The sequence below is a fragment of the Bos mutus genome, chromosome 26 (assembly GCF_027580195.1).
Source record: "Bos mutus isolate GX-2022 chromosome 26, NWIPB_WYAK_1.1, whole genome shotgun sequence".
NCBI lineage: Eukaryota > Metazoa > Chordata > Mammalia > Artiodactyla > Bovidae > Bos > Bos mutus.
This window is the reverse complement of record NC_091642.1, coordinates 192,922-215,631: the sequence shown is the minus strand read 5'-3', so window position 1 is coordinate 215,631 and position 22,710 is coordinate 192,922. Positions and strand designations below refer to the sequence as shown.

The 22,710-nt window shown below is 58.6% G+C and overlaps 2 protein-coding genes across 2 annotated transcripts in view; both read left to right on the top strand.

Annotated features, from left to right (window-relative positions):
- LOC106700651 (uncharacterized) overlaps positions 1 to 22,710 on the top strand; it is a 194,254-nt gene that overhangs the window by 170,669 nt on the left and 875 nt on the right. The gene's annotated exons all lie outside the window — the stretch shown is intronic.
- Positions 35 to 10,322, top strand: SCART1 (scavenger receptor family member expressed on T cells 1). Its single transcript, XM_070363439.1, is given in 19 exon segments — positions 35 to 300; positions 2,131 to 2,448; positions 3,102 to 3,398; positions 4,224 to 4,532; positions 4,904 to 5,213; positions 5,344 to 5,390; positions 5,393 to 5,422; positions 5,425 to 5,577; positions 5,580 to 5,649; positions 5,651 to 5,780; positions 5,782 to 5,910; positions 5,912 to 6,032; positions 7,129 to 7,266; positions 7,269 to 7,424; positions 7,637 to 7,705; positions 7,788 to 8,102; positions 8,503 to 8,538; positions 9,280 to 9,417; positions 9,854 to 10,322. Coding segments are annotated over 19 exon segments (3,114 nt in total). The 5' UTR covers positions 35 to 233; the 3' UTR covers positions 10,135 to 10,322.

Below are 22,710 nucleotides of genomic sequence, written 5' to 3'. Positions count from 1 at the left end.
CAAGGGCCGGGCCCCCGCTCGGTCTGGTGAAGCTCAGGGCCGCCAGGCCATTGGCTGCTCTGCCCACAGATGGAGAGACGGAGCCACTGATATGCTCTGGAAAGGCCCGCACGGTGGCATTGGTCCTGAGGGGCCGCTGACGGCTCTGCTTCTGTGTGTTGCCCTGGATTGAGATCCCCGCCTTTGCGCAGGCTGAGCCGCGGGAGCTGACTGAGGCTCGCAGCTGCGGGGCCATGAGGGTGGCTCTCTGGGCCTTGGGACTCGGCGTCCTCCTCCTCAGGGCCAGGGCCGCCCCCACTGGTAAGAGTTTCCTTCCTCCGTCCATGGAACCTTCTGTAGGCTTTGCTCCATGGATGCTGAGGCCCTGGGGTGTGAGGGTCCCCTGTTGTGATCAGCTGTCTGCTGGGGTCTTGCTCAGCCCCAGTGGGGGCACATCCTAGGGCAGAAGACACGTGGGCTCCAAAGTGCAGACACCCAGAGACTCTGGTCCCTGCGCGGACTGAGCAGGTTCCACTTGGGGTAAGCCCAGAGCCCCCCGCCCTGCCACTCGGAGTCCAGGCTGCAAGGCTGGCCAGAGTCCAGACGGAGTGAGGGGCATGGCTGGTGTCTGGCCCCAGTGACCCAGACAGACAGGGGACGCTGATGGGTTCTGCAAGGAGCTGCCCGGTCTCCTTCCCTCGGGGCAGGCGGTGGTGGGTGGGTGTAGGGAAGCTGGGGGCTCCCGGCCATGATGGTAAGCATGGTCTGGTGCTGGGCCATGGAGGAGAGCCAGCCCCGGAGAGATGCCACATCAGGGTGGGGGTGGGGTGGGGCTGCTGTGTCCAGAAGCCAAGAGGCTAAGTCACGGCAGGAGCTGTGGGCAGGTGTCCTGTGGGAGACAGCACAGAGAGGCTGGGGTGAGAGTGTGCTGTGCGGTCTGCGTGTGGGCACCGCGGAGAGTGAATGCAGAGTACAGGCAGGGATGCATGTGAGAGAAGGCTGGGCAGCTGTGTGCGGACGTGTGTGAGTGTGTCTTGGGGCTGGGGAGGGGATGAGGGTGGCCCTGTGCGGTGCCCTGGGGGCTGATGGGAGGAAAGGTCACTGGGCAGGTTGATCCAGGGTCCAGCAGGAGGTGACAGAAAGCTGGACAGAGGGGCACGCTGGGTGGGCTGGGATCTGGGTGGTGATGCTGGAGCGCGTGAAGCAGGGAGCTGGGCTCTGAAGCGCAGTGAGGTCGGCTTGCGGGAGGGGCGCTGGTTGGTGTTAAAAAGGCACACGCTGTGCCCGCGAATGTCCAGAGGAGAAGGGGTGGGCGTGAGGGGCTTTGGGGGTGGGCGGGCGCGGTGGATGAGGCCTGGCGGGTGGTGGGAGTGCTGTGCCTTCTTCTATACTGAGGGCTGGGGGGGGGTCTCCCTCTCTCTGCTCCCCGGTGAGTCCTGGACTCTCTCCTGCCCCATGAGTACCCCAACGAGACCCCCCCAGGCCCTGGAGGTGGTCTGGCCCAAGCTGGGCATACTCCCTGTGGAGGCTATCTCACCCCCCTGCATCAGCCCAGGGCTCGGTGGGAGGATCGACGGTCCAGGGGCTGAGACAAGGGGCTTCCGGGGCTGTGGTGCGGTGGGGAGGACAGACGGTCCAGGGCCCGAGATGAGGGGGCTGTGCAGGAAAGACTGGGGTGAGGGGCCTAGTGAAGGATGCAGCCCTGCTCCCAGTGGGACTGGAAGGTCAGGGGGCGGCTGAGCCTCTCAGAGACCCAGGAAGCAGCCCCCAGGAAAGTGAGCTGGGGGACAGGTGGTGGGCAGTCGGGGGTGGGGCAGGGGTGAGCAGGAAGATGGGGGGCTGCAGGGCTGCTAGGAAATGACCTTCGGCTGGAGGCTGGGGTGGGTGGTGGGAGGAGCCCCCCGCTTCAGGTAGAGGACAGGGGACTTCCATGCCTCAGGCCTGCAGTCACCCAGGACGTGGGGGCTCCAGCGGGCCAAGGACGGCACTCAGGGCCCCTGCCCCACCACCTGTCTGGACTGCTCTGCGGGGTGCGGGACTTGGCTTTGCACAGAGGCCTCGGCACTGGGCCTCGGCAGGGGCCCCAGGCGCCGTGTCGTCACTACTGACTCTCCACTGTCGCCGGCCCTCACTGGCCCGTTCCATCTGCAGGTGGACCCAACAGCCTGAGGTTGGCCTACCGGCCCAGTCCATGCGACGGGGTGGTGCTGGTCCGGCATGAAGGGACGTGGGGACACGTGTGCAACCGGGAGTGGACACTGAAGGAGGCGTCCGTGGTCTGCAGGCAGCTGGGCTGTGGCGGGGCCGTGGGTGCCCCCAAGTACGTCCCGCTGCCCGGAGAGACGGTGCAGCCCTGGCTCCACAACGTGTCCTGCAGGGGAGACGAGGCCTCCCTCTGGGGGTGCAGCCTGGGGGCCTGGACGAAGAGCGAGTGCCCCTATGAGTGGGTGGTGGTGGCTCTGTGTTCCAGTAAGTCATGGGTCGGGGTGTGCGGGGAGGAGGGGGCCCCAGAGCCACCTGAGACGGGCCGGCTCTCAGCTCTCCCTTCCTCCTGTGTCAGCAGTCCCAGTGTTTTGCTTAACAAATCCCTTCTTAGAAGGCAGCGGTAGTGCACTGGGTGCTGGGGATGCAGCCGTGAGTCAACTATGAAATTGGCTGCACAAAGCCTGCTGTCCAGGGAGGGACCGAGAGGGAATGCGCAGGCAGGTAGAAGAGCAGTGAGGGGGTGGACACGCAGGCAGGGGTGGGGCGACACTCGAGGGGCCCCGCGGACTGTGCAGGCGTCTTGTCAGCGTCGCCAGCTCACATGTTCTCCCTGGAGGTCTGTCTGGAGCGCCCAGGGCTGTGTCCGGCACTTCACGTCCTGTCTGAGCTGACCCACTGGGCGGTTTGTGGGGCCCAGAGCAAAGCAAGAACGCAGGCGTCTGTGCTGAAAAATCAGCGAGGGTGTCCAGAGATCGTTGAGTCAGGAGGGCCTCTGAGCGGCCCGGCGCTGACCCCTCAGTGAGGCCCAGGGCTGGTCTGGCCCCGGCAGGGCCCTGCTGGGGACGGCTGTCGCCGAGGCCCGAGGCCGCGCGGTCGGCAGAGCCTGTGTTGTGTGCCACGCCCTGTGTGCTTCGCAGACGGCACTTTCCGGGAGGTGCGGCTGGTGAAGGGCCGGAGCCCCTGTGCAGGGCTCCCTGAGATCAGGAATGTGAACGGGGTGGACCGCCTCTGTGGCCTGCACCGGGAGGAGGCCACAGTGTTCTGCCGGGAGCTGGGGTGCGGCCCTGCCCTGCAGGCCCCCCGCCAAGACGGCAGTGTCGCCAGGAAGTACATGACCTGTGGGGGCGACGAGCTGACCATCCGGAACTGCAGACTGAACAACAAGTTCCGCAGCGGCTGCGACTTCCAGCGAGATGCCCAGGTGGTCTGCTCAGGTGAGGTGGACCCTCCACCCTGGCGTGGGGTGGGGTGGGGACAGCAGGGAGCTGGCCGTGGGCTGGCCGTCCCTCCATGCTCCGAGTGGGCTGCAGCAGAGTGTGCCCCAGAAGTGCCTCCCGCTGGCCCAGTCCCGCCTGAGGCCTGGGGTGCCATCGTTAGGGGGCGGCCCCTGTGCAGCCCACCTGTCGTGAGGGAGGCAAGAGCAGGCCGGGGAAGGTGAGCGAAGGCAAACAGGACAGTCTCCTTGAGAACGGACTCTGTAGATCCTCCTCACTTTGAACAGAGACCGAGAGGTGAGGGCACAGCATGGAGCCTGGGGCGCGCACAGCCAGTGCCTCCGGAGCTGCTGCAGGGGCGCAGGGCGGCCCAGGAGAGGCGTGGGCGGGGAGCCGAGGGCTCCAGTCCCGGCCGGGTGCCGCGTCTGCGCTGTGCTGGCTGTGACCGCTGTGGGTCTCACACAAGTCAGGGTCGGTAGTGGGAGTAATCTGGTCTCTTGGATCCTGGTACATTCTGGGTGGAAATGAGGTAAAGTGTCCACTTTCCTCGGTGCCCTCGGGGGCATGCCCTCAGGGGACCTCGACCTAGCCTCTGAGACAGGAGGGTCTTGGTGCCACCACCCCGGGCAGGCAGAGGATGTGCGGCGTCTGTTCTGATGGGGCAGAGTGGCCTGTGACCATCGGTTCTCCCATTGCTCAGCAGGCCCCTGCTGCTGGCGGATGATCGCCTCTGGCAGGATGCTCAGGGTCCATGGTTGGGGGCGGGGCTCAGGGCTGAGTTCTGAGCTGAGAACCCGTCACTGTGGGAACCGTCTCCTTCTCCAGAACACACAGAGGCCCGGCTGGTGGGTGGCGAGCACTCCTGTGCTGGGCGCCTGGAGGTGAGGCGTGGCCTGACCTGGGGCACCGTCTGTGATGCTGACCTGGACCTGGCCACTGCCCACGTGGTGTGCCGGGAGCTGCAGTGCGGCGCGGCCGTGTCCACACCCCAGGGCGCCCACTTCGGCCAGGGCCCGGGGCTCGTGTGGGCCGAGGCCTTCCGCTGTGCGGGCACCGAGTCCCTGCTCTTTCACTGCCCTCGGGAGCCGGGGCACCGGTGTGGGCACGGCCAGGATGCGGGGCTCAGGTGCTCAGGTGAGGCCAGGAGGGGGGCTCCGAGGCTGGGCCCTGCCCCCTCCCTGCCAGGCCCCTCTGTGCCGCCCCCACCCTCTCGGGGTGCGTCTGGCCCAGCTCCAAGGGGCCTCCGCCAGGAGGTGAGCCCTTCCCCTTGAGGAAGTGCTGCTTCGGGGGGCTGCTGGCAGGAAGGAGAGGGAGCAGGCTTTGGGGACAGAGGGATGTGACCCCAAGGCGGCACAGAGCCCTGCACACATGTGTGTGCTGGCGCTGCCGCGGAGGCGGGTGGGGAGCTGGCAGAGAAGGGGCCCCGGGAGCCCCACCCTGGGTGTGAAGGGAAGAAACAGCAGGGCCCGCGGGGGCAGCGACGCCGACACCCCCTCCCCCTGCAGAGTTCCGGCTGGTCAACGGCAGCAGCGCCTGTGAGGGGCGCGTGGAGCTCCAGGTCCAGGGGGCCTGGGCGCCCCTCTGCGCGGCCCACTGGGACTTGGCAGACGCCACGGTCCTCTGCCACCAGCTGGACTGTGGGAACGCGGTGGCCACACCCCCGGGGGGTCACTTTGGGGGCGGGGCCTCCGCGCCCTGGCCGGACGAGGTGCACTGCGTGGGGACAGAGCCCTACCTGTGGAGCTGCGCCGTGAGCACCCTGGGGGCGCCCGCCTGTGGCCCCGGCGACGCAGCCGCCGCCGTCTGCTCAGGTGGGTCAGCACGAGCGCGGCCGGAGGGGAGGCCGGGAGCGCACAGGGCTGCGCCGGGAGGCGGCGTCCTCGGCCCGGGGCGGGCGGGTCCCACCCGCCGCCCGCCGCCCTGCAGTGTCCCGCACCCGCCCCAGGTCTCCCGGCGCCCTGCGGCTGAGGGACGGGCAGAGCCGCTGCGATGGCGCGTGGAGGTGTCCCTGGGCGGGGTGTGGGGCGCGTCCTGGGCGAGGCCTGGCCTGGGACCTGCGGGCGCGGCGTCGTGTGCAGGCAGCTGGGCTGCGGAGCGGCGGAGCGAAGCGTCGAGCGTCGGCGGCGGCGCCAGCGCGGGGCGCCCCTGGGGCTGAGCGCGTCGCGCTGTGCGGGCACCGAGCCCGCCTGACGCGGTGCAACGTGTCGGCGGCGCGCGCTGGTGTCCGCGGGGCGCCGCGGACGCCGGGCGTCGTGCTCGGGTGAGTGCGGCCCCAGCCCCAGGGCGCCCTCCCCGCCCCGCCCCTGACTCGGCCTCTCCCTCGGCAGGGAGCCTCCAGGTGCGCCTGGCCGCGGGGCCGGGCCGCTGTGCGGGGCGCGTGGAGCTGCTCCACGCGGGCGAGTGGGGCACCGTGTGTGACGACGGCTGGGACCTGCAGGACGCCCAGGTGGTGTGCCGGCAGCTGGGCTGCGGGCACGCCGCGGCGCCCGGGGCGCGCGCCGGGGCGGGGCCGGCGCATCTGGATGGACGAGCTGGCCTGTGAGGGCCACGAGGCCGCGCTGTGGCGGTGCCCGTCGAGGGGCTGGGGGCGACACGACTGCGGCCACAAGGAGGACGCCGGTGCCCTCTGCTCAGGTGGGTGCTGAGACCCGAGTGCCGTCCCAGGGCCGCTCCTTGGCACTCATCTGGTGGGGGTGGGGGCTCTGCTCGTTCGTCCTGCTTCCGGGGAGAGGGTCTCTAGGCGCTGTCCACTTCACACTTCGCTCGTGGCCGGTCTGGTCTTTCTGTCCTTGGAGGCAGGTCTAACTTCCACTGTGTTTTCAGCTTGCAGCTCTTCCTTCCTCTGTGCGCTGGGCTCCTCAGGCAGCTGCTGGTTCTCGCTGGCGGACAGGCCTCTGCAGGGGGCTGGCTGTTGGCAGGGGTGGGGACTCTGCTGTCCCGATTCCGCCTGGCAGCAGCGGGGTTCCCAGGGGAGATCAGAGGCAGGCAGGCGCTCATGAGGCCCAGGCGTGGAGCGCGCACCGGTCACCCTCACCCGTGCGTTTGGCTGGCGGAAGGTCAGAGGTCAGCCCAGACCCAGGGCTGGGAGTGCACTCGGTGAGGGGCGGGGACGGCGGGGGTCTGAGTGGCCGCTTGTATTCTGTCACAGGTGTGATTCCTGCCATTTATTTTCTAACTTATTTCACTTCGTTAGGATCCCGTCAGATGCAATTCATGCCTCAATGCCTCGGCTTATCCCCATGTGTGTATTTTGATGTATTGCGGGCCCTTTTGACTTACTTTCAGAGGGCTGTGTCCTACTCCACTATGTGGTCATATTGTCGTCGGCTTAACACACCCCTTGTTCCTGGGCTTTGCCGCCCCAGGGTGACAAGACACTACTTGGGCGCTGACCAGCCAGGGCCAGTGACACACTCGGAGATCGGGCTAATTCCTTTTTTGTTGTTGAATTTTTACAGTTGCTTAAAAGGGTTATTCTGTATGTGAGTGATTTCCAGGGACAGGTTTCTACAGTCAGTGGAGTTACTAGGGGTTGCAGTGTTAGAGCTGGGGCTTAAATTGGCTCCCTGTGGGCAGCTGCTCCCGTCTTTGGGTGGGGGTGGATGGGGATGTGGGGTGGATGTGAGCTGGATGTCAGATGCCCTAGCTTGGCATGGGTGTTGGTGCTGGGAGCCCCTGGTTTTGGCCTCCTCCTTCAGAGATTGTCTGACCCGAGTGGCTTGTCTTCCAGAGTCAGTGGCCCTGAGGCTGCGAGGTGGCGCCGGGCCCTGTGCTGGGTGGTTGGACGTGTTCCACAACGGAACGTGGGGGGCCGTGTGCAGTAACGCCCTGAAGGACGCCTCCTTGTCCATCATCTGCCAGCAGCTGGGCTGTGGGGAGCGGGGCTGGCTGGAGAACAGGCCGGGGCACACTAGCCTGGGCACCTCCTGGGTGGACAACATCCAGTGCCGCCGGCTGCGGAGCTCCACGCTGTGGCAGTGCCCCTCAGCCCCCTGGCACCCGCACTCTTGCACCCGTGGAGAGGAGGTCTGGATCACCTGTGCAGGTAGGCCCTGCCACCTACTGCAGGTGGGCAGACTCTGGGGGCCCTCGAGGCAGCTTCAGTGTCCTGACAGGTCATCCACAGAGGCTGCCATTCACCCATGTCTGGGGGTGGTGGGCTCACTGGGCTCCACAGGTTCCCTTCTGAGGCTTCTCTGAGCATTTACACCTGGTGAACCGCTATTTAAACCCAACAGGATCGTCAGGGACAGCGACGCAGGATTCCGGGGAGGCCCTCAATTGCTCCTCAATGGGCAGCTGCCCAGGTACCCCTCTCCCCCCGCAACCGGCTCCCCATCCTCTCCCATCCGGGTCCTGCCCCCCGGTGACCACAGGCCCCTCTTGCAGAGGAGGGCGAGCTGCGCGTGCGTGGGGGTGAGGACCGCTGCTCGGGCCGTGTGGAGCTCTGGCACGCTGGCTCCTGGGGCACCGTGTGTGATGACTCCTGGGACCTGGCGGACGCCGAGGTCGTGTGCCGGCAGCTGGGGTGCGGCCGGGCTGTGGACGCCGTGGCGGGGGCTGCCTTTGGACCAGGCTCGGGGCCCGTGTGGCTGGATGAGGTGGGGTGCCGGGGCAGCGAGGCCTCCCTGTGGGGCTGCCCGGCGGAGCCGTGGGGCCGCGGAGACTGTGGGCATAAGGAGGACGCGGGTGTGCGCTGTGCAGGTGAGTGGTCCAGGGGGGTCCGGCTGCCCCTCCAGGGGTGAGTGATCCGGGGGGGCTCTGTCTCCTCCTCCATGGGGTGAGTGGTCCAGGGGGGCTCTGTCTCCTCCTCCATGGGGTGAGTGATCCTGGTGTCCGCCTGCCCCTCCATGGGGTGAGTGGATAGGTGAGGCCTTCTTAGGGCCTTGGGATGGAACGCCTGGTGGGTTCTTTTGGAGGCCCTCTCAGCCCTGGGTGCTGCAGAATCCAGCCCTGAGGCTGCTCCATGCTGGTCCCTTGGATGCTGGGGCGGAGGCCGTCTCCATGAGCTCTGTTTCAGCCTGAGGGGGCTGGGGTGCTGCTCCGGGGTGATGGCTGGCCATAGCCCAGGCTCCTACTTGGATCCCACCCACTTCTCCTGCAGGTGACACAGGGGCCGTCACCCCACGTTCAGCATCAGGTAGGTGAGCACTTCCTCTGGCTTCAGCTCTGGCCCTCCTGCCTCAATCCAACTGGAGGGCCCCTCCGTGGGGCCCTGGCCCACCCAGAGGCGCCCTGCCCCACCCGAGGGGCTCTGCATGGGGGCCCTGCCCCACTCAGAGGGGCCCTGTAGGGACTCTGCCCCACCCAGAGGGGCCCTGCATGGGGCTCTGCATGGGGGCCCTGCCCCACCCTGAGGGGCCCTGTAGGGACTGTGCCCCACCCAAGGGGCTCTGCATGGGGGCTCTGCCCCACCCTGAGGGGCCTTCTAGGGGCTCTGCCTCAGAGGTGCTGTAGACTCTCCCGCATCCACCTGGCTGGTGGGGGGAGGTCAGGACCCCAGGACTGCTGTGCTGGAGACACTCGTCTCTGCAGGTGCCCTGGGCCAGGCGGGCAGAGAGCCCAGGGAGGGTGGGCCAGCCCGGGCCCTGCTGGGCCACCTGCCGGGACTCTCCTCTGGGCCTTTCTCTTGCCAACTGCGAGGTTTGGTTCTGGTACACTGTGTCCTCTTAGACATGGAGTCTAACGCGGTCAGGACGCTAAGAGCTGCTCTCCTGGCCCCTCCCTCCTGGGCTCCCTCCTGGATTTAGCGCTGTGACCACAGGGCCCACCTCTCCTCTGGGTGCCCCCCGCCAGGGGCTCCGGTGGTCCAGGCCAAGGGTCACAATGCCCCAGGAGGAGCAGGCACACAGGGGAGACCCTCCTTTCGCTGTCTTCCCAGGCAGTCCTCTGGTCCCGGCGCCTGCCCTCGAGGCTGGGACTCTGCCCATGGCCCTCGGCCTGGCGCTCGGCACCCTGCTGCTCGTCACCTCACTGGTCCTGGGGGCACGGTGGTTCCGGGGCAGAGACGCCTGCAGGGGTAGGTGGGCATGGTGGGTGGGGTTGGCCCTGGTCCCTGGGGGTGGGGAGGCGGGGGTGCTTTGAGACCCTAGCCCGTCACAGGTTCTGCCTGTCCCTGCCCCTCCGCCACAGCCTGTGGCAACTTCCTGCGAAGTAAGTCCATGAGGTGTTGGCGACTGGAGACGCTGGGCCCTGCCCCACTTCTGAGAGGGGCCAGACGGGGGAATCCACAGTCCCAGGGCTGTCTGGGTGGGACAGAGGGCTCCAGGGGTATCTGCAGCCCTCTGTCCTCCATGCAGCTGGGAACGGCTCCCACAGGCTGTGCCTGGGGAAGCGTGTGGCTGCTGGTGGGGAGCTGCGGCAGAAGAGCCCAGGGTCCACCCCGCAGGGGCCCCGTGGGCGGGCTTAACTGCTCGGAGTGTCTCAGCTAAAGGGCTCTGGTGTGACCCCTGCAGGTTCAGGAATGTCGGGGAGTCTGCCCTCAGAAGGTGTTTATGAGGACATTGGAGCGGCTACCGCGGGGGAGAAAGACGAGGCTGCTGGAGCGGCCGCGGCCGCGGTGCTGGAGGAGGAGTATGACGACGTGGCGGAGCCCGAGCCCGAGGAGGGCGTCGCGGAGGAGGGGGCCCTCCTGGGCCCCACGGGTGCGCAGCTCTGCGTCGTGGCGTCCACGGTGCTCTTGCTGCTCTACTGGCGCTACGCCCAGGGCTCCGCCCCGCCCAGCCCCTACATCTAAAGGCCCCGAGAATTCCTCCGCGTGTGTGTGTGACTCACTCCCGCACAGGCTTGGTGCCGGGACACTTGGTTTCCCCCTCCAAGTTGTCCCTTAGACTAGAATCTTCTCAGGGACAGACTCGGGGTTTAGGGAGGGGCCTGGGCTTCTCTTTGGGTTTCCTTTCGAGCGGCAGCCGCTGTAGGGGCTGAGCAGCTTTGGGAGGATGCGCGCCAGCAGCAGCCCGGCCCCTGCCCTGCCCTTGTCTTGTCCTTTGGCCTCACGGTGAGCAGGAAGCCAGGGCCCAGGCGTCCTGGGTCTATGAGGAATTGCTGAGGGCCCCCAACTGGTGTCTTTCTCTTTCAATGCAGGCGGGGCACTTCATAGCCAGGGCCTCCTCACACCTCAGGCTGGGAAGGAAGACCCCAGCGGCCTCTGCCCCAGGACGTGCTGACCACGAGCTGGCTCCAGGGCACATCAGCGAGACCAGGGCAGGGGAGAGGCCAGTGTGCCTGGGGCTTTCATCCTCCTTGTTTCTTAAAGAGTTTTATTAAATGTCTCATCCATAATTCATCTCAGACACTCCTCAGATGCCCACCACGGCCTGGGGTCTGTTTCTGGCCCCCTCTCTGCCTCGCCCTGGTCTGGGGTGGGCTCCGAGGTCTTGCCCTCACGGTTCTCCTGAGTTGTGTGTGTGTGTGTGTGTGGGGGGGGTCCCTGATGAACCAGCTGCGGGCCACCCCTCCTTTCCTCTGCGGATGTTGCTTGACCTGGCTCAGGTGTGCCAGGGTCCCTAGCGTTGATGCATGTCCAGCCCTGATGCCCCCACCAAGCCCCTGTGACCACAGCTCCCTGACCACACCCTCTTTGGGAAACTAGTTGCCCTGTGTCTTCTTCCCTGTGCTGGTCTGGTATCAGATGCAAATGACCAGGCCCCTCCCCTACGTGTAGACCTTTCTGGACCCCCACCTCCCACCTCAGCACCCTGGGAAGGACCAGGCTTCCTTCTCCTGTGATCCCTCCCCTGCAGGGCCTGTCCAGCACTGGCACTGATTACCGCCTACCCTCCATGTTTAACTCCAGGGTCTGGCCAGCCTGCGGTGGCCACCACTGCGCTGGGTTCTTGGAGTGTCTCTGTCTGCTGCCTCCCACCTCCCGGCCTTTCCCCTGTGCCCCACCCTTGGGCTGTAAGAGAGACGCTGCTATGATCTCAGGGACCACGGTGCTGGAGTATCTGAACATGAAGGTCTCTCTTGGATGGGAGCCCTGATGAGGAAGATGCTCAGGCTAATGTACAGAGGGACTGGGCAGAGCCTCGGGTGCAGTGAGGAGGGCAAGTCACCAGGTCCCAGGGCAGCTCCTCGCAGAGCTTTGGGGACACACAGGGGTTTCCTGGGTGTCTGAGCCCACCTTGCACCCTGTGCATGTTCAAGGCCTGCCTGCTGGCCGGGAGAGTTGGCCAGCCTGGCTTAATGGTGTGCACTGGACATCTGGGGGTCCTGAGAGTGGGAGAAGATGTGCAGCGGGAGAAGGTCCCTGGGTTGGAGGAAAGTGAGCTGGCAGGAAGTGGGGTGAGGCCTGAACAGAGTCAGGGTGCCAGCCCAGCAGTCAGAGGGTGGGCACTTCAGGAAGGGTGCACCTGCCCCTCTCCGCATGCCTCTCCCTTCTGCCCCCGGCATTCTGGTTACCCGCCCAGCAGAGCGGAGTGTGAGCTCTTCCCCACGGGCTCCCAGCCCTCTCAGTCCACCTGGGGGTACTGATTAGGCAGGCACCTTGTGAGTAGAGCCCACTGGGGACCCCACTGAGGCTGCTGCAGGTCCATGCGCCCCTGAGGTCTGAGCTGGGGTGCAGCTCAGTGCGTAGCGCAGGCTGCGGTTTGGGAGGCGCTGGGGCTGCTGCACAGAGGGGCCTGCTGACAAGCCCCTGACTTCTATAGAAACCCCTCGTCTTCTCCATACTCATCTGACAACCCAGGCTGCTCTTTGTAAAACTGGTTCTCTGGCAAATCTTTTGGAAAGTAACCTGTATTGATCTTATTCTGCTTAGAACATAATGCACGTTCAAAAACTCATGTAAGCAAGAGAGAAAATGAAAAACGTGTTCTGTCACTCAGAAAATAATGCCTCAGCATCCTGGCTTATATCCACTGAGAACTTTTCAAAGATGCAAGGACCCGAGCATGATCGCCAGCAGCACGTGGTGCCCGTTCTGTGCTTCTGTGTTTCCCACGACAACATGCCGCTAACGCGCTGCCTGGCCCGCGCCGCATGCTCAGTGGCTGCTGACGTCCTTTCGTTTACTCCTCTGCTGTCACACCTTTGGCTGCTTCCCAAGGACACCGCCTTCTGAGAGTCATGTTTTTAAGGGTTTAGATCAGACTCCTGTCTGTTCACGACACGCTGGAGCGTGGACTCATTCTGCAGCATACCTCTGTGTGTAGGCAGAAAGGCGTGCCTCCCACCGAGCTTGGCCCCTGGCTCCAGCCTGGCCTCCATGGGGCCTCAGCTCTGCGGGGAGCCCAGCCTGGGTCTCACCACAGTCGTCTCCACTTCACGTGTCTGACTGGTGGATGCGCTGGGGAGACAGGGTGGGGCTCACAGGCTGACTCCTCGGGCCGGCTCCCATCGAGCGGGAGGCTGTCTCCTGCACCCGAGGGCCGCACGCTGGCCTGTGCTTGGGCGGCTGCAGGGGCTGAGGGGCCAAGCTGGTGCTGTTCCCTCCCCGGCTGTGACCCTCCCTCCCGGGGAGGGTGCCCTGTGGGCCCTGGGCTGGGAGGATGTCCCGTGAGGGCCCACTGGGGGTGCTGGCTCGGCCGAGCAGGGCCACCTGAGGGGAAGTGATCGCAGTGTCAAAGGCGGGGCCCCAGCTCCAGAGATCCCACCGAACCTGGTCCTTGGATGTTCATTTGTGTTAACAACATTTGTTAATGTTGTTGATGCCATCAAAATACAGCACGAGAAAACTTGGGAAAGTTGAAATTAAGCGCACAAATTGGAAAGGAAGAGGAAATTAGATTTTTAAGTTTTTTTTTTAAATTTAATTTTATTTTTAAACTTTACAATATTGTATTGGTTTTGCCATATATCAACATGAATCCGCCACAGGTATACACATTTTCCCCATCCTGAACCCTCCTCCCTCCTCACTCCCTGTACCATCCCTCTGGATCGTCCCAGTGCACCAGCCCCAAGCATCCAGTATCGTGCATCGAACCTGGACTGGCGACTCATTTCATATATGATATTATACAGGTTTCAATGCCATTCTCCCAAATCATCCCACCCTCTCCCTCTCCCACAGAGTCCAAAAGACTGTTCTATACATCAGTGTCTCTTTTGCTGTCTCGTACACCGGGTTATTGTTACCATCTTTCTAAATTCCATATATATGTGTTACTATACTGTATTGGTGTTTTTCTATCTGACTATTTCACTGTGTATAATAGGCTTCAGTTTCATCCACCTCATTAGAACTGATTCAAGTGTATTCTTTTTAATGGCTGAGAAATATTCCATTGTGTATATGTACCATTGCTTTCTTATCCATTCATCTGTTGATGGACATCTAGGTTGCTTCTTTGTCCTGGCTATTATAAACAGTGCTGCGATGAACATTGGGGTACACGTGTCTCTTTCCCTTCTGGTTTCCTCAGTGTGTATGCCCAGCAGTGGGATTGCTGGGTCATAAGGCAGTTCTGGTTCCAGTTTTTAAAGGAATCTCCACACTGTTCTCCATTAGTGGCTGTACTAGTTTGCATTCCCACCAACAGTGTAAGAGGGTTCCCTTTTCTCCACACCCTCTCCAGCATTTATTACTTGTAGACTTTTGGATCGCAGCCATTCTGACTGGCATGAAATGGTACCTCATAGTGGTTTTGATTTGCATTTCTCTGATAATGAGTGATGTTGAGCATCTTTTCATGTGTTTGTTAGCCATCTGTATGTCTTCTTTGGAGAAATGTCTATTTGGTTCTTTGGCCCATTTTTTGATTGGGTCATTTATTTTTCTGGAATTGAGCTGTAGGAGTTGCTTGTATATTCTTGAGATTAGTTGTTTGTCAGCTGCTTCATTTGCTATTATTTTCTCCCATTCTGAAGGCTGTCTTTTCACCTTGCTTATAGTCTCCTTTGTTGTGCAGAAGCTTTTAAGTTTAATTAGGTCCCATTTGTTTATTTTTGCTTTTATTTCCAGCATTCTGGGAGGTGGGTCATAGAGGATCCTGTTGGGATGTATGTCGGAGAGTGTTTTGCCTATGTTCTCCTCTAGGAGTTTTACCTCAACATAATAAAAGCTATATATGACAAACCCACAGCAAACATTATCCTCAATGGTGAAAAATTGAAAGCATTTCCTCTAAAGTCAGGAACAAGACAAGGGTGCCTGCTTTCAACATTACTATTCAACATAGTTTTGGAAGTTTTGGCCACAGCAATCAGAGCAGAAAAAGAAATAAAAGGAATCCAAATTGGAAAAGAAGAAGTAAAACTCTCACTGTTTGCAGATGACATGATCCTCTACATAGAAAACCCTAAAGACTCCACCAGAAAATTACTAGAACTAATCAATGAATATAGTAAAGTTGCAGGATATAAAATCAACACACAGAAATCTCTTGCATTCACATACACTAATAATGAGAAAATAGAGAAATTAAGGAAACAATTCCATTCACCATTGCAAAGAAAAGAATAAAATACTTAGGAATATATCTACCTAAAGAAACTAAAGACCTATATATAGAAAACTATAAAACACTGGTGAAAGAAATCAAAGAGGACACTAATAGATGGAGAAATATACCATGTTCATGGATTGGAAGAATCAATATAGTGAAAATGAGTATACTACCCAAAGCAATTTATAGATTCAATGCAATCCCTATCAAGCTACCAACGGTATTCTTCACAGAGCTAGAACAAATAATTTCACAATTTGTATGGAAATACAAAAAAACTGGAATAGCCAAAGCAATCTTGAGAAAGAAGAATGGAACTGGAGGAATCAACCTGCCTGACTTCAGACTCTACTACAAAGCCACAGTTATCAAGACGGTATGGTACTGGGACAAAGACAGAAATATAGATCAATGGAATAAAATAGAAAGCCCAGAGATAAATCCACACACATATGGACACCTTATCTTTGACAAAGGAGGCAAGAATATACAATAGATTAAAGACAATCTCTTTAACAAGTGGTGCTGGGAAAACTGGTCAACCACTTGTAAAAGAATGAAACTAGAACACTTTCTAACACCATACACAAAGATTTTTAAGTTTTGAAAATCCTGGACAAGAAGCACCTTCCCGCCATCCACGAAGTTACGAGCGTTCTTGTCTGGAAGGCCTAGCCATCGAGTCCCTGTCTCTGCTGCAGGGCGGGCCCTCGACCGCTGGGCGGGGGCGGGAGGCAGGGGTGTCTGCAGGCGGCCACGCCCCCACCTCCGCTGCGGCCAGGGAGAGGCCTCGCTCCCTACTCCAGAGCAGCTGGGGCGTGGGCCTCGCTTGGGGCTGCGCACTGGGGCTGTGGGGCTTCTGGGGCTGCCCGTGTGGATGCGTGAGTACCGCGCAGCCCAGGTGGGACGCGCCACTCTCCCCGCCACGCCCCACTCCCGCCTGAGGGAGCCCCCAGGGTGGAAGCCCAGGAGACCTGGGCTGTGACCCTCCACCCTCCCCCTGTTACGATGACCCTACACAGGGCACCTTCTTGAGCCGTGTGCCCTCTCCAAAGGCCGGGCAGCACTTCCCCAGCTGCTTTTCACGCCCCAGCCCTTTCAGGGTTCAGGGGACTGTCACCTTCACGACCATCTGCAGCGCGGCGCTCCACCCCCACCCCCAGGCCAACCCCACCGCCTGCCCTGTGGCTGAGAGATGCTCGCCTCTGGCCCTCTCCGCTCTGGCGGGGAGCCCACCGAAGCTCTGGAAGCCAGAGGGCAAGGGGTGCGTTCCTGCCACGCTGCTGGGCACCTGGCTGGGGGAGCTCGATGCACCTGCTGTCTGCCTTCCTCTCCGGGGTCCTGGGAGGGAGGGAACGGCCTTTCTGCCCCAGTGTCATGATCCCTGCGTGTGGAGTGGGGCCCTCATGGCCACGGGGCTCAGGTGAGGAAGGCAGGCTCCTGTGCTGCTGTGCAGGTGGGACGCTGGCCACCCAGGGACTGACTGGTGGGCATCCCTGTGCTGGGACCTTTGAGAGCCGTGGACGGGAAGACCTGTCTTGAAGGGTGGCTTGCACGCAATGGAGGCGGGTGTCTTGTGCAGGAGGCTGGGGAGCCGCTCTGCGCTCCAGGCATCCAGACCCTACCTCTTTGGGGTCCCTGAGGGCCGAGTGCCTAAGGTCATGAACTGTAAGGAAACAGTCCAGCATCTTCAGCTACAGGTTCAATCTGAACTTCCTGGACCTGGGCAAGCTGCCTACAGACTCCCAGGTGCTGTGTTCAGGTAGGGAGTTCAGTCGCTCAGTCGTGTCCGACTCTTTGCGACCTCATGGACTGCAGCACGCCAAGCCTCCCTGTCCGTCGCCAACTCCCGGAGTTCACTCAAACTCATGTCCATTGAGTTGGTGATACCATCCAACCATCTCATCCTCTGTCATCCCCTTCTCTTCCCACCTTCCATTTTCCCCAGCATCAGGGTCTTTTCCAATGAGTCAGTTCTTTGCATCAGGTGGCCAGACTATTGGAGTTTCAGCTTCAGCATCAGTCCTTCCAATGAATATTCAGGACTGATTTCCTTTAGGATGGACTGGTTGGATCTCCTTGCAGTCCAAGGGACTCTCAAGAGTCTTCTCCAACATCACAGTTCAAAAGCATCAATTCTTTGGTGTTCAGCTTTCTTTATAGTTCAACTCTTATATCTATACATGACTGTTGGAAAAACCATAGCTTTGACTAGACGGATAACCTTAGTGTATCCTTCTCCATCAGAGGGCAGACAGAATGAAAATGACAATCACAGGTAGGGAGACACAGCCCAAAGATCTCTGAGACAGAGGCACCCACTCTAGCTATGCTCAGTGCATTAAGGGGCCGTCCACTGCCTGGAGGAGGGGCAGGGGCCCTCCAGCTTGGCCAGCTTGCCTCCATGCCCTGGGAGGGAGAGCGACTGGGAGCCTCCCTAGGACTCTGCTTCTCTCCTTGGTGGCCCTGAAGTCACCTGGAGAGATGACCCTCTGCTACACCACCTACCCCCACAGGGTTCTGACTGCACCAGCCAAGGTGAGGACAGGCACCAGGATTTAACTGACTGGAATATTAAAGTGCCAGTCACACAAGCAGCCCCAGCTTTGGGGGTGAGGGCCCAGGCCCTGGGTGCAGGGCTGCAGTGGCTGTGTTCCACCCACGGCCCTTGTGGGGCCTGAGGGGCAGGACATGAGCACTGCTCTCAGAGTCCAAGTGGCGTCCAGCCCCCGGGGGGCCCCTGGGGGCTGTTTCTCCTGCATCCTTCCTGCCCATGGGACTTGCCCAGAGGCCTGCCTACCCCTCAGGTAGGGGTCTGCTTCAACCTAGGGTCTGCCCCCAGGACACATGGAAGCCCGGCTGGGGGGTGGCGAACCCTCCGGCACTGGGCACCTGGAGGAGAGATACGGCCTGACCTGGGCCACCATCTGCGATGCTGACCTGGATCAAGGGCCGTGACCCACGTGGTGTGCCAGGAGCTACCGTGTGGTATGGTTGTGTCCACTACTGGGAGCGCCCACTTCGGCCAGGGCTCGGGGCTCGTGTGGACCAAGGCCTTCCTCTGTGCGGGCAACGAGTGCCTGCTGTTCCACTGCCCTTGGGGGCCGGGGCGCCAATGTGGGGACGGCCAGGATGCGGGGCTCAGGTGCTCAGGAGAAAGTAAGTTCTTATGGGGTTGTAATGGTGATGGTTTAGTTGCTAAGTTGTGTCTGACTTTTTTACGACCCCATGGACTATAGCCCGCCAGGCTCCTCTGTCCATGGGATTCTCCAGGCAAGAATGCTGGAGTGCGTTGCCGTTTCCTTTTCCAGGGAAACTTCCCCACCCAGGGATCAAACCCGCATCTCTTGCATCTCCTGCTTTGGTGGGCAGATTCTTTACCACTAATGCCACTTGGGAAGTGTCTTTTGGAAAAATGTCTGCTTAGGTCTTCTGCCCATTTTTAAAAGAAATAATTTTGTTTATTTATTTTGGCTGTGCTGGTTCTTCATTGCTTCGAGGGTTTTTTATCTAGTTGCAGCGCGTGGGGGCTCCTCTCTAGCTGTGGTGCTTGGGCTTCTTGCTGTGCTTGCTCCTCTTGTTTCAGAGCCCGGGCTCTGGTAGCTGCGGTGTGTGGGCTCCGAAGCTGTGTTTCTCAGGCTCCAGAGCATGGGCTCAGTAGTTGAGGTTCATGGGCTTAGTTGCTCTGTGGCATGTGGGATCTTCCTGGACCAGGGACTGAAGCCTGCATTAGCAGGTGGATTCTTTACTACTGAGCCACAAGGGAAGCCCTTCTGCCCATTTTTTTTTTTTAATGGTTTTTGTTTTGATGCCGTTAAGTGTCATGTTCAGTTCAGTCGCTCAGTCGTGTCTGACTTTTTGCGACCCCATGGACTGCAGCACACCAGATCTCCCTGTCCATCACCAACTCCCAGAGCTTGCTTAAACTCATGTCCATCGAGTTGGTGATGCCAACTCATCCATCTCATCCTCTGTCATTCCCTTCTCCTCCTGCCTTCAGTCTTTCCCAGCATCAGGGTCTTTTCCAATGAGTTGGTTGTTCACATCAGGTGGCCAAAGTGCTGGAGCTTCAGCTTCAGCATCAGTCCTTCCAATGAATATTTAGGACTGATCTCCTTTAGGATTGACTGTTTTGATCTCCTTGCTGTCCAATGGACTCTCAAGAGTCTTCTTCAACACCACAATTCAAAAGCATCAGTTCTTCAGTGCTCATGAGCTGTTTGTAAACTTTAGAGACTAATCCCTTATCGGTCACATCATCTGCAAGTATTTTCTCTCAATGCGTGGGTTGTCTTTTCTTTTGTTTGTTGTTTCCTTTAATGACTTTTATTGCTTTGTCCTCCCTTTTATTTATTACCACACTGATTTCTATTATTTCCTTCCTCTGTTTACTCTGAGTTTAATTTCTTCTTCTTCTTCTAGGTTCTTACAGGAAAAACTGAAGTCATTAATCTGCCACTTCACAAGGGGGACCCAATGCTTGACCCCTTGGGGCCTGTGGAACCCACAGGAGGAGGCTGCACCCACGCAGAGGGCAAGCCAACCCTCCCTTCTGTCTGGGACTGTGTTGGTACTGACTGACCAGTGTGGGAGCAGAAGCGGTGTTGTGAGACTCTGAGGCAGGTCACAGCGAGCCTCAAAGCTTCTAGTGGGCCTCAGAATGGCCCCTGTGGGGACCCAGATGCCACACGGTGAGTCACTCAAGCTGCAGGAAGACACCACTCAGACGTGCTCACGCTGCCAGCTGGCCCCAGCTGACAGCCAGGTGGGCGAGTGGCTGTGGACTGCAGCCCAGCCAAGCCCTCATCTGACCGCAACCACGTTGAGAAACCCCAGGCAGGAACCACCTAGTTAGCCCACCCCTGAGTTCTGAAAGAACTCAGTGGCTTCTCATCAGTTAGAGAGTGGAAACACACTCCCACCTCCGTGAGTGACTGGGCTGGAGGCAAGAGTGCAGGGACGTGCAGAGGTGGCTCCTCCCTGCCCTGTCCACCAGCAGCACCCGCCCTCCGGGACAGAGGCTTCATCAGAGGCTGCAGCTGACCTGGACCGTGGACGGTTTGGCCACAGGATCCATAATGTGAGTGTCTACCCTCCAGGAGCCTCAGGGCCGGCATCCAAGACTCTTGTCTGCAGCTGTGAGTGGTACCCAGCACATCAGAGATTGTGGCCCTGAGATGCTCAGGGCTGGGTCAACGCCTCGTGTTGATGGAGACTGATTTCCTGACAGAGCCCTGGGTTGCCGCATCTCCGTGGAGGCCGCTCAGGGGTCAGGCTGGACTAAATCAGCCTTATCTGTTGCCAACTTTCTGTTTACTGTTACCGTGCAGAAGAAAGTGGCCAGAGGTGGGCTTGGGGCCGTGTGAATGCGAAGGGCCGCAGTCTGTGAGTCTCCTGCCGCCACGATGTCACAGCTCCTTCTCCTCAGGCCCTGAGCCTCTGGGTCCTATTCTCAGCGGATGACTTTGCTTCCCTGTCACTGAAAAACCACAGTGAGTAAGATGAAGGCTCTGCGCCCCAGCTTCTGCATGCTCTGCGCTTCCAGCAGGACAGCCCCTGGCTGCAGCGCGCCTGGCCCCCTGCTGGTGAAGGCCAGGCTCCAGCGGCCTCGAGCCCCTCCCACAGCCTCCGTGCTCCCTGTTGTCGGGGCCTCACCAGCAGCCGCCCTCCCTGACTCACTCCCCTGAGCCCAACACTCCATTTCTCCGGCCCCTGGGCAGTGGCCCTGCTGGTCCCCCTCGGGCGCCTGCCGAACTGACAGGGTGGGCTCTGGCCTGGTGCCCTTCAGGTCACCGTCACCATAACCGCCTCCTGCTGCGTCCTGTCGCACCCTGTGTGACCACCAGCAGCATTTGACTAGTTAATCCCACGCTGCGCATGGAAACATTCCACCTTTCTCTCTTCACTCCTCCTGGGCTGTTTTGCTCTTTCCTCCTTTCCCCCCTAAGTCTTTTGAAGTAGAACTTTTCCAGATCTCGTCATTGAGAGAGACGAGACCTTCTTTCTCTTTTCTCTCTGTCCTCATTCATGGCACCCAGGCTCCCAGAGTCAGCCCTGCAGCCCAGCCTTCCCCTGGACTCTCTGCTCACGGTCAGCTGCCTGCAGGCTGTCTCCATGTGGATGTGTGACAGACACCTCATCCCCAAATTCTGTGACCTGCAGATTCAATGCAATCCTTATAAAAGTTCTAACCCTAACCCTAACAAAAATTCCAACTGACTTTGTGCAGAAATTGACCAGCTGACCCTAAAATTCATAGGGAAAAGCAGGGATCCAGAATAGCCAAAAGAATCTTGAAAAGGAAAAAAAAAAAAAATATGGAAGAATCACACTTGATTCCAAAACTTAATTCAAAATGACAGTAACCAAGACAGTGTTACCCTGGTGTCAGGATACATGTAGAGTTGGACTGAGAGCCCAGAAATAAACCCTCACACCTCCGGCTGACTGATTTCTGACAAAGGTGCCGAGACCAATGAGGAGAAGACAGTCGCTTCAACAGACGATGCTGGGACAATTGGACTGCGTGCGTGCTAAGTCACTTCAGCCAAGTCCGGCTCGTGACTCCATGGCCTGTAGCCCTCCAGGCTCCTCTGTCCATCGGATTCTCCAGGCAAGAACACTGGAGTGGGTCACCATGGCCTCCTCCAGGGGATCTTTCTGATCCAGGGATCAAACCCAGGTCTCTTATGTCTCCTGCACTGGCAGGCGTGTTCTTTACTGCTAGTGCCACCTGGGAAGCCCTGTACATACTGGACATACTCATACAAAGAATAAAGTTGGACCCTTAGCTCACCAGAAACAAAACTTAAAATTATCTTGGAATTTTTTGAAAAATACAAGTGCCCAGGTATTGCTTTTTCTTTTTTGTCAGAGCTCCAGATGTGTTTCTAATGAGCAGCCATGTTTAAAAACACCTGGACTATATGAGGATTTTTACTTTTATCCAGTTTGTTTCACTTTTTCTATTTCATAACCAGTGCTCCCACTTCATTTAGTTTAGTTGTCTAATTTCTTATCTCTTCTTTTTTTTCTACGTTCTTTCTCAAGCCTTTATTAAACATAGTAGAAAAGCTTTTCTATACATATATATAAATAATATGTATAATATATATATTTTAGAAAACTTATGAATTTTTGCCTAACCAAAACATTTATGACATTTTGATTCCACTTGTTTGACTTAGTATAAATAGAATGTTAGATTTCTAACTTTAAAAAATAGATATGCAATGAACAACAAGCCTACTGTATAGCACAGGAAACTGTAGTCAATATCTTATAATAATCTCCAGTGAAAAATAATTTCAAAAATAATACATGTGTATACGTATAACTGGATTACACACACAAAAAAGAATTCTACTTTGCCAGTTTTTCTAAATGTCCTGTGGACATCTAATAACAACATATGAGATACCAAATTTTAAATAGATTTCTGTAGGATATGATTAACATAAATTAATTAGATATAAATCTATTATATTTGAATTGTTAGTGACATTGAAAGGTTGTTGCAGAACCTTGAAAGATGCTGGGATTCTTGGCCTCCAGAGGAGAAGAATTCAATCTGGGGCCAGTGATGAGGCTTGATCGCTCAGAGCTTTTGTGTGATAAAGTTTTATTAAAGTTTAAAGTATAAAAGAGATAGAGACAGCTTCTTACATAGACATCAGAAGCGGGCAGAAATAGTGCCCCCTGCTAGTCTTTAGCCAGATGTTTCATAGCTATTAGCAGGCTGCTAATTAGAGAAAGGAAATGTCTCAAAACTCAGAGACTGGCACCAGGCCCCTCACCCACAACATGCATTTTGAGATAACATTGGCACAAGGTGAGTTGTCCTGGGCCATAAAATGATTGACATGAATCTTGAAGAAAGGCAGGTTTCCAAGCAAATACAGTCTCATAAATTTCAGTTCAGTTCA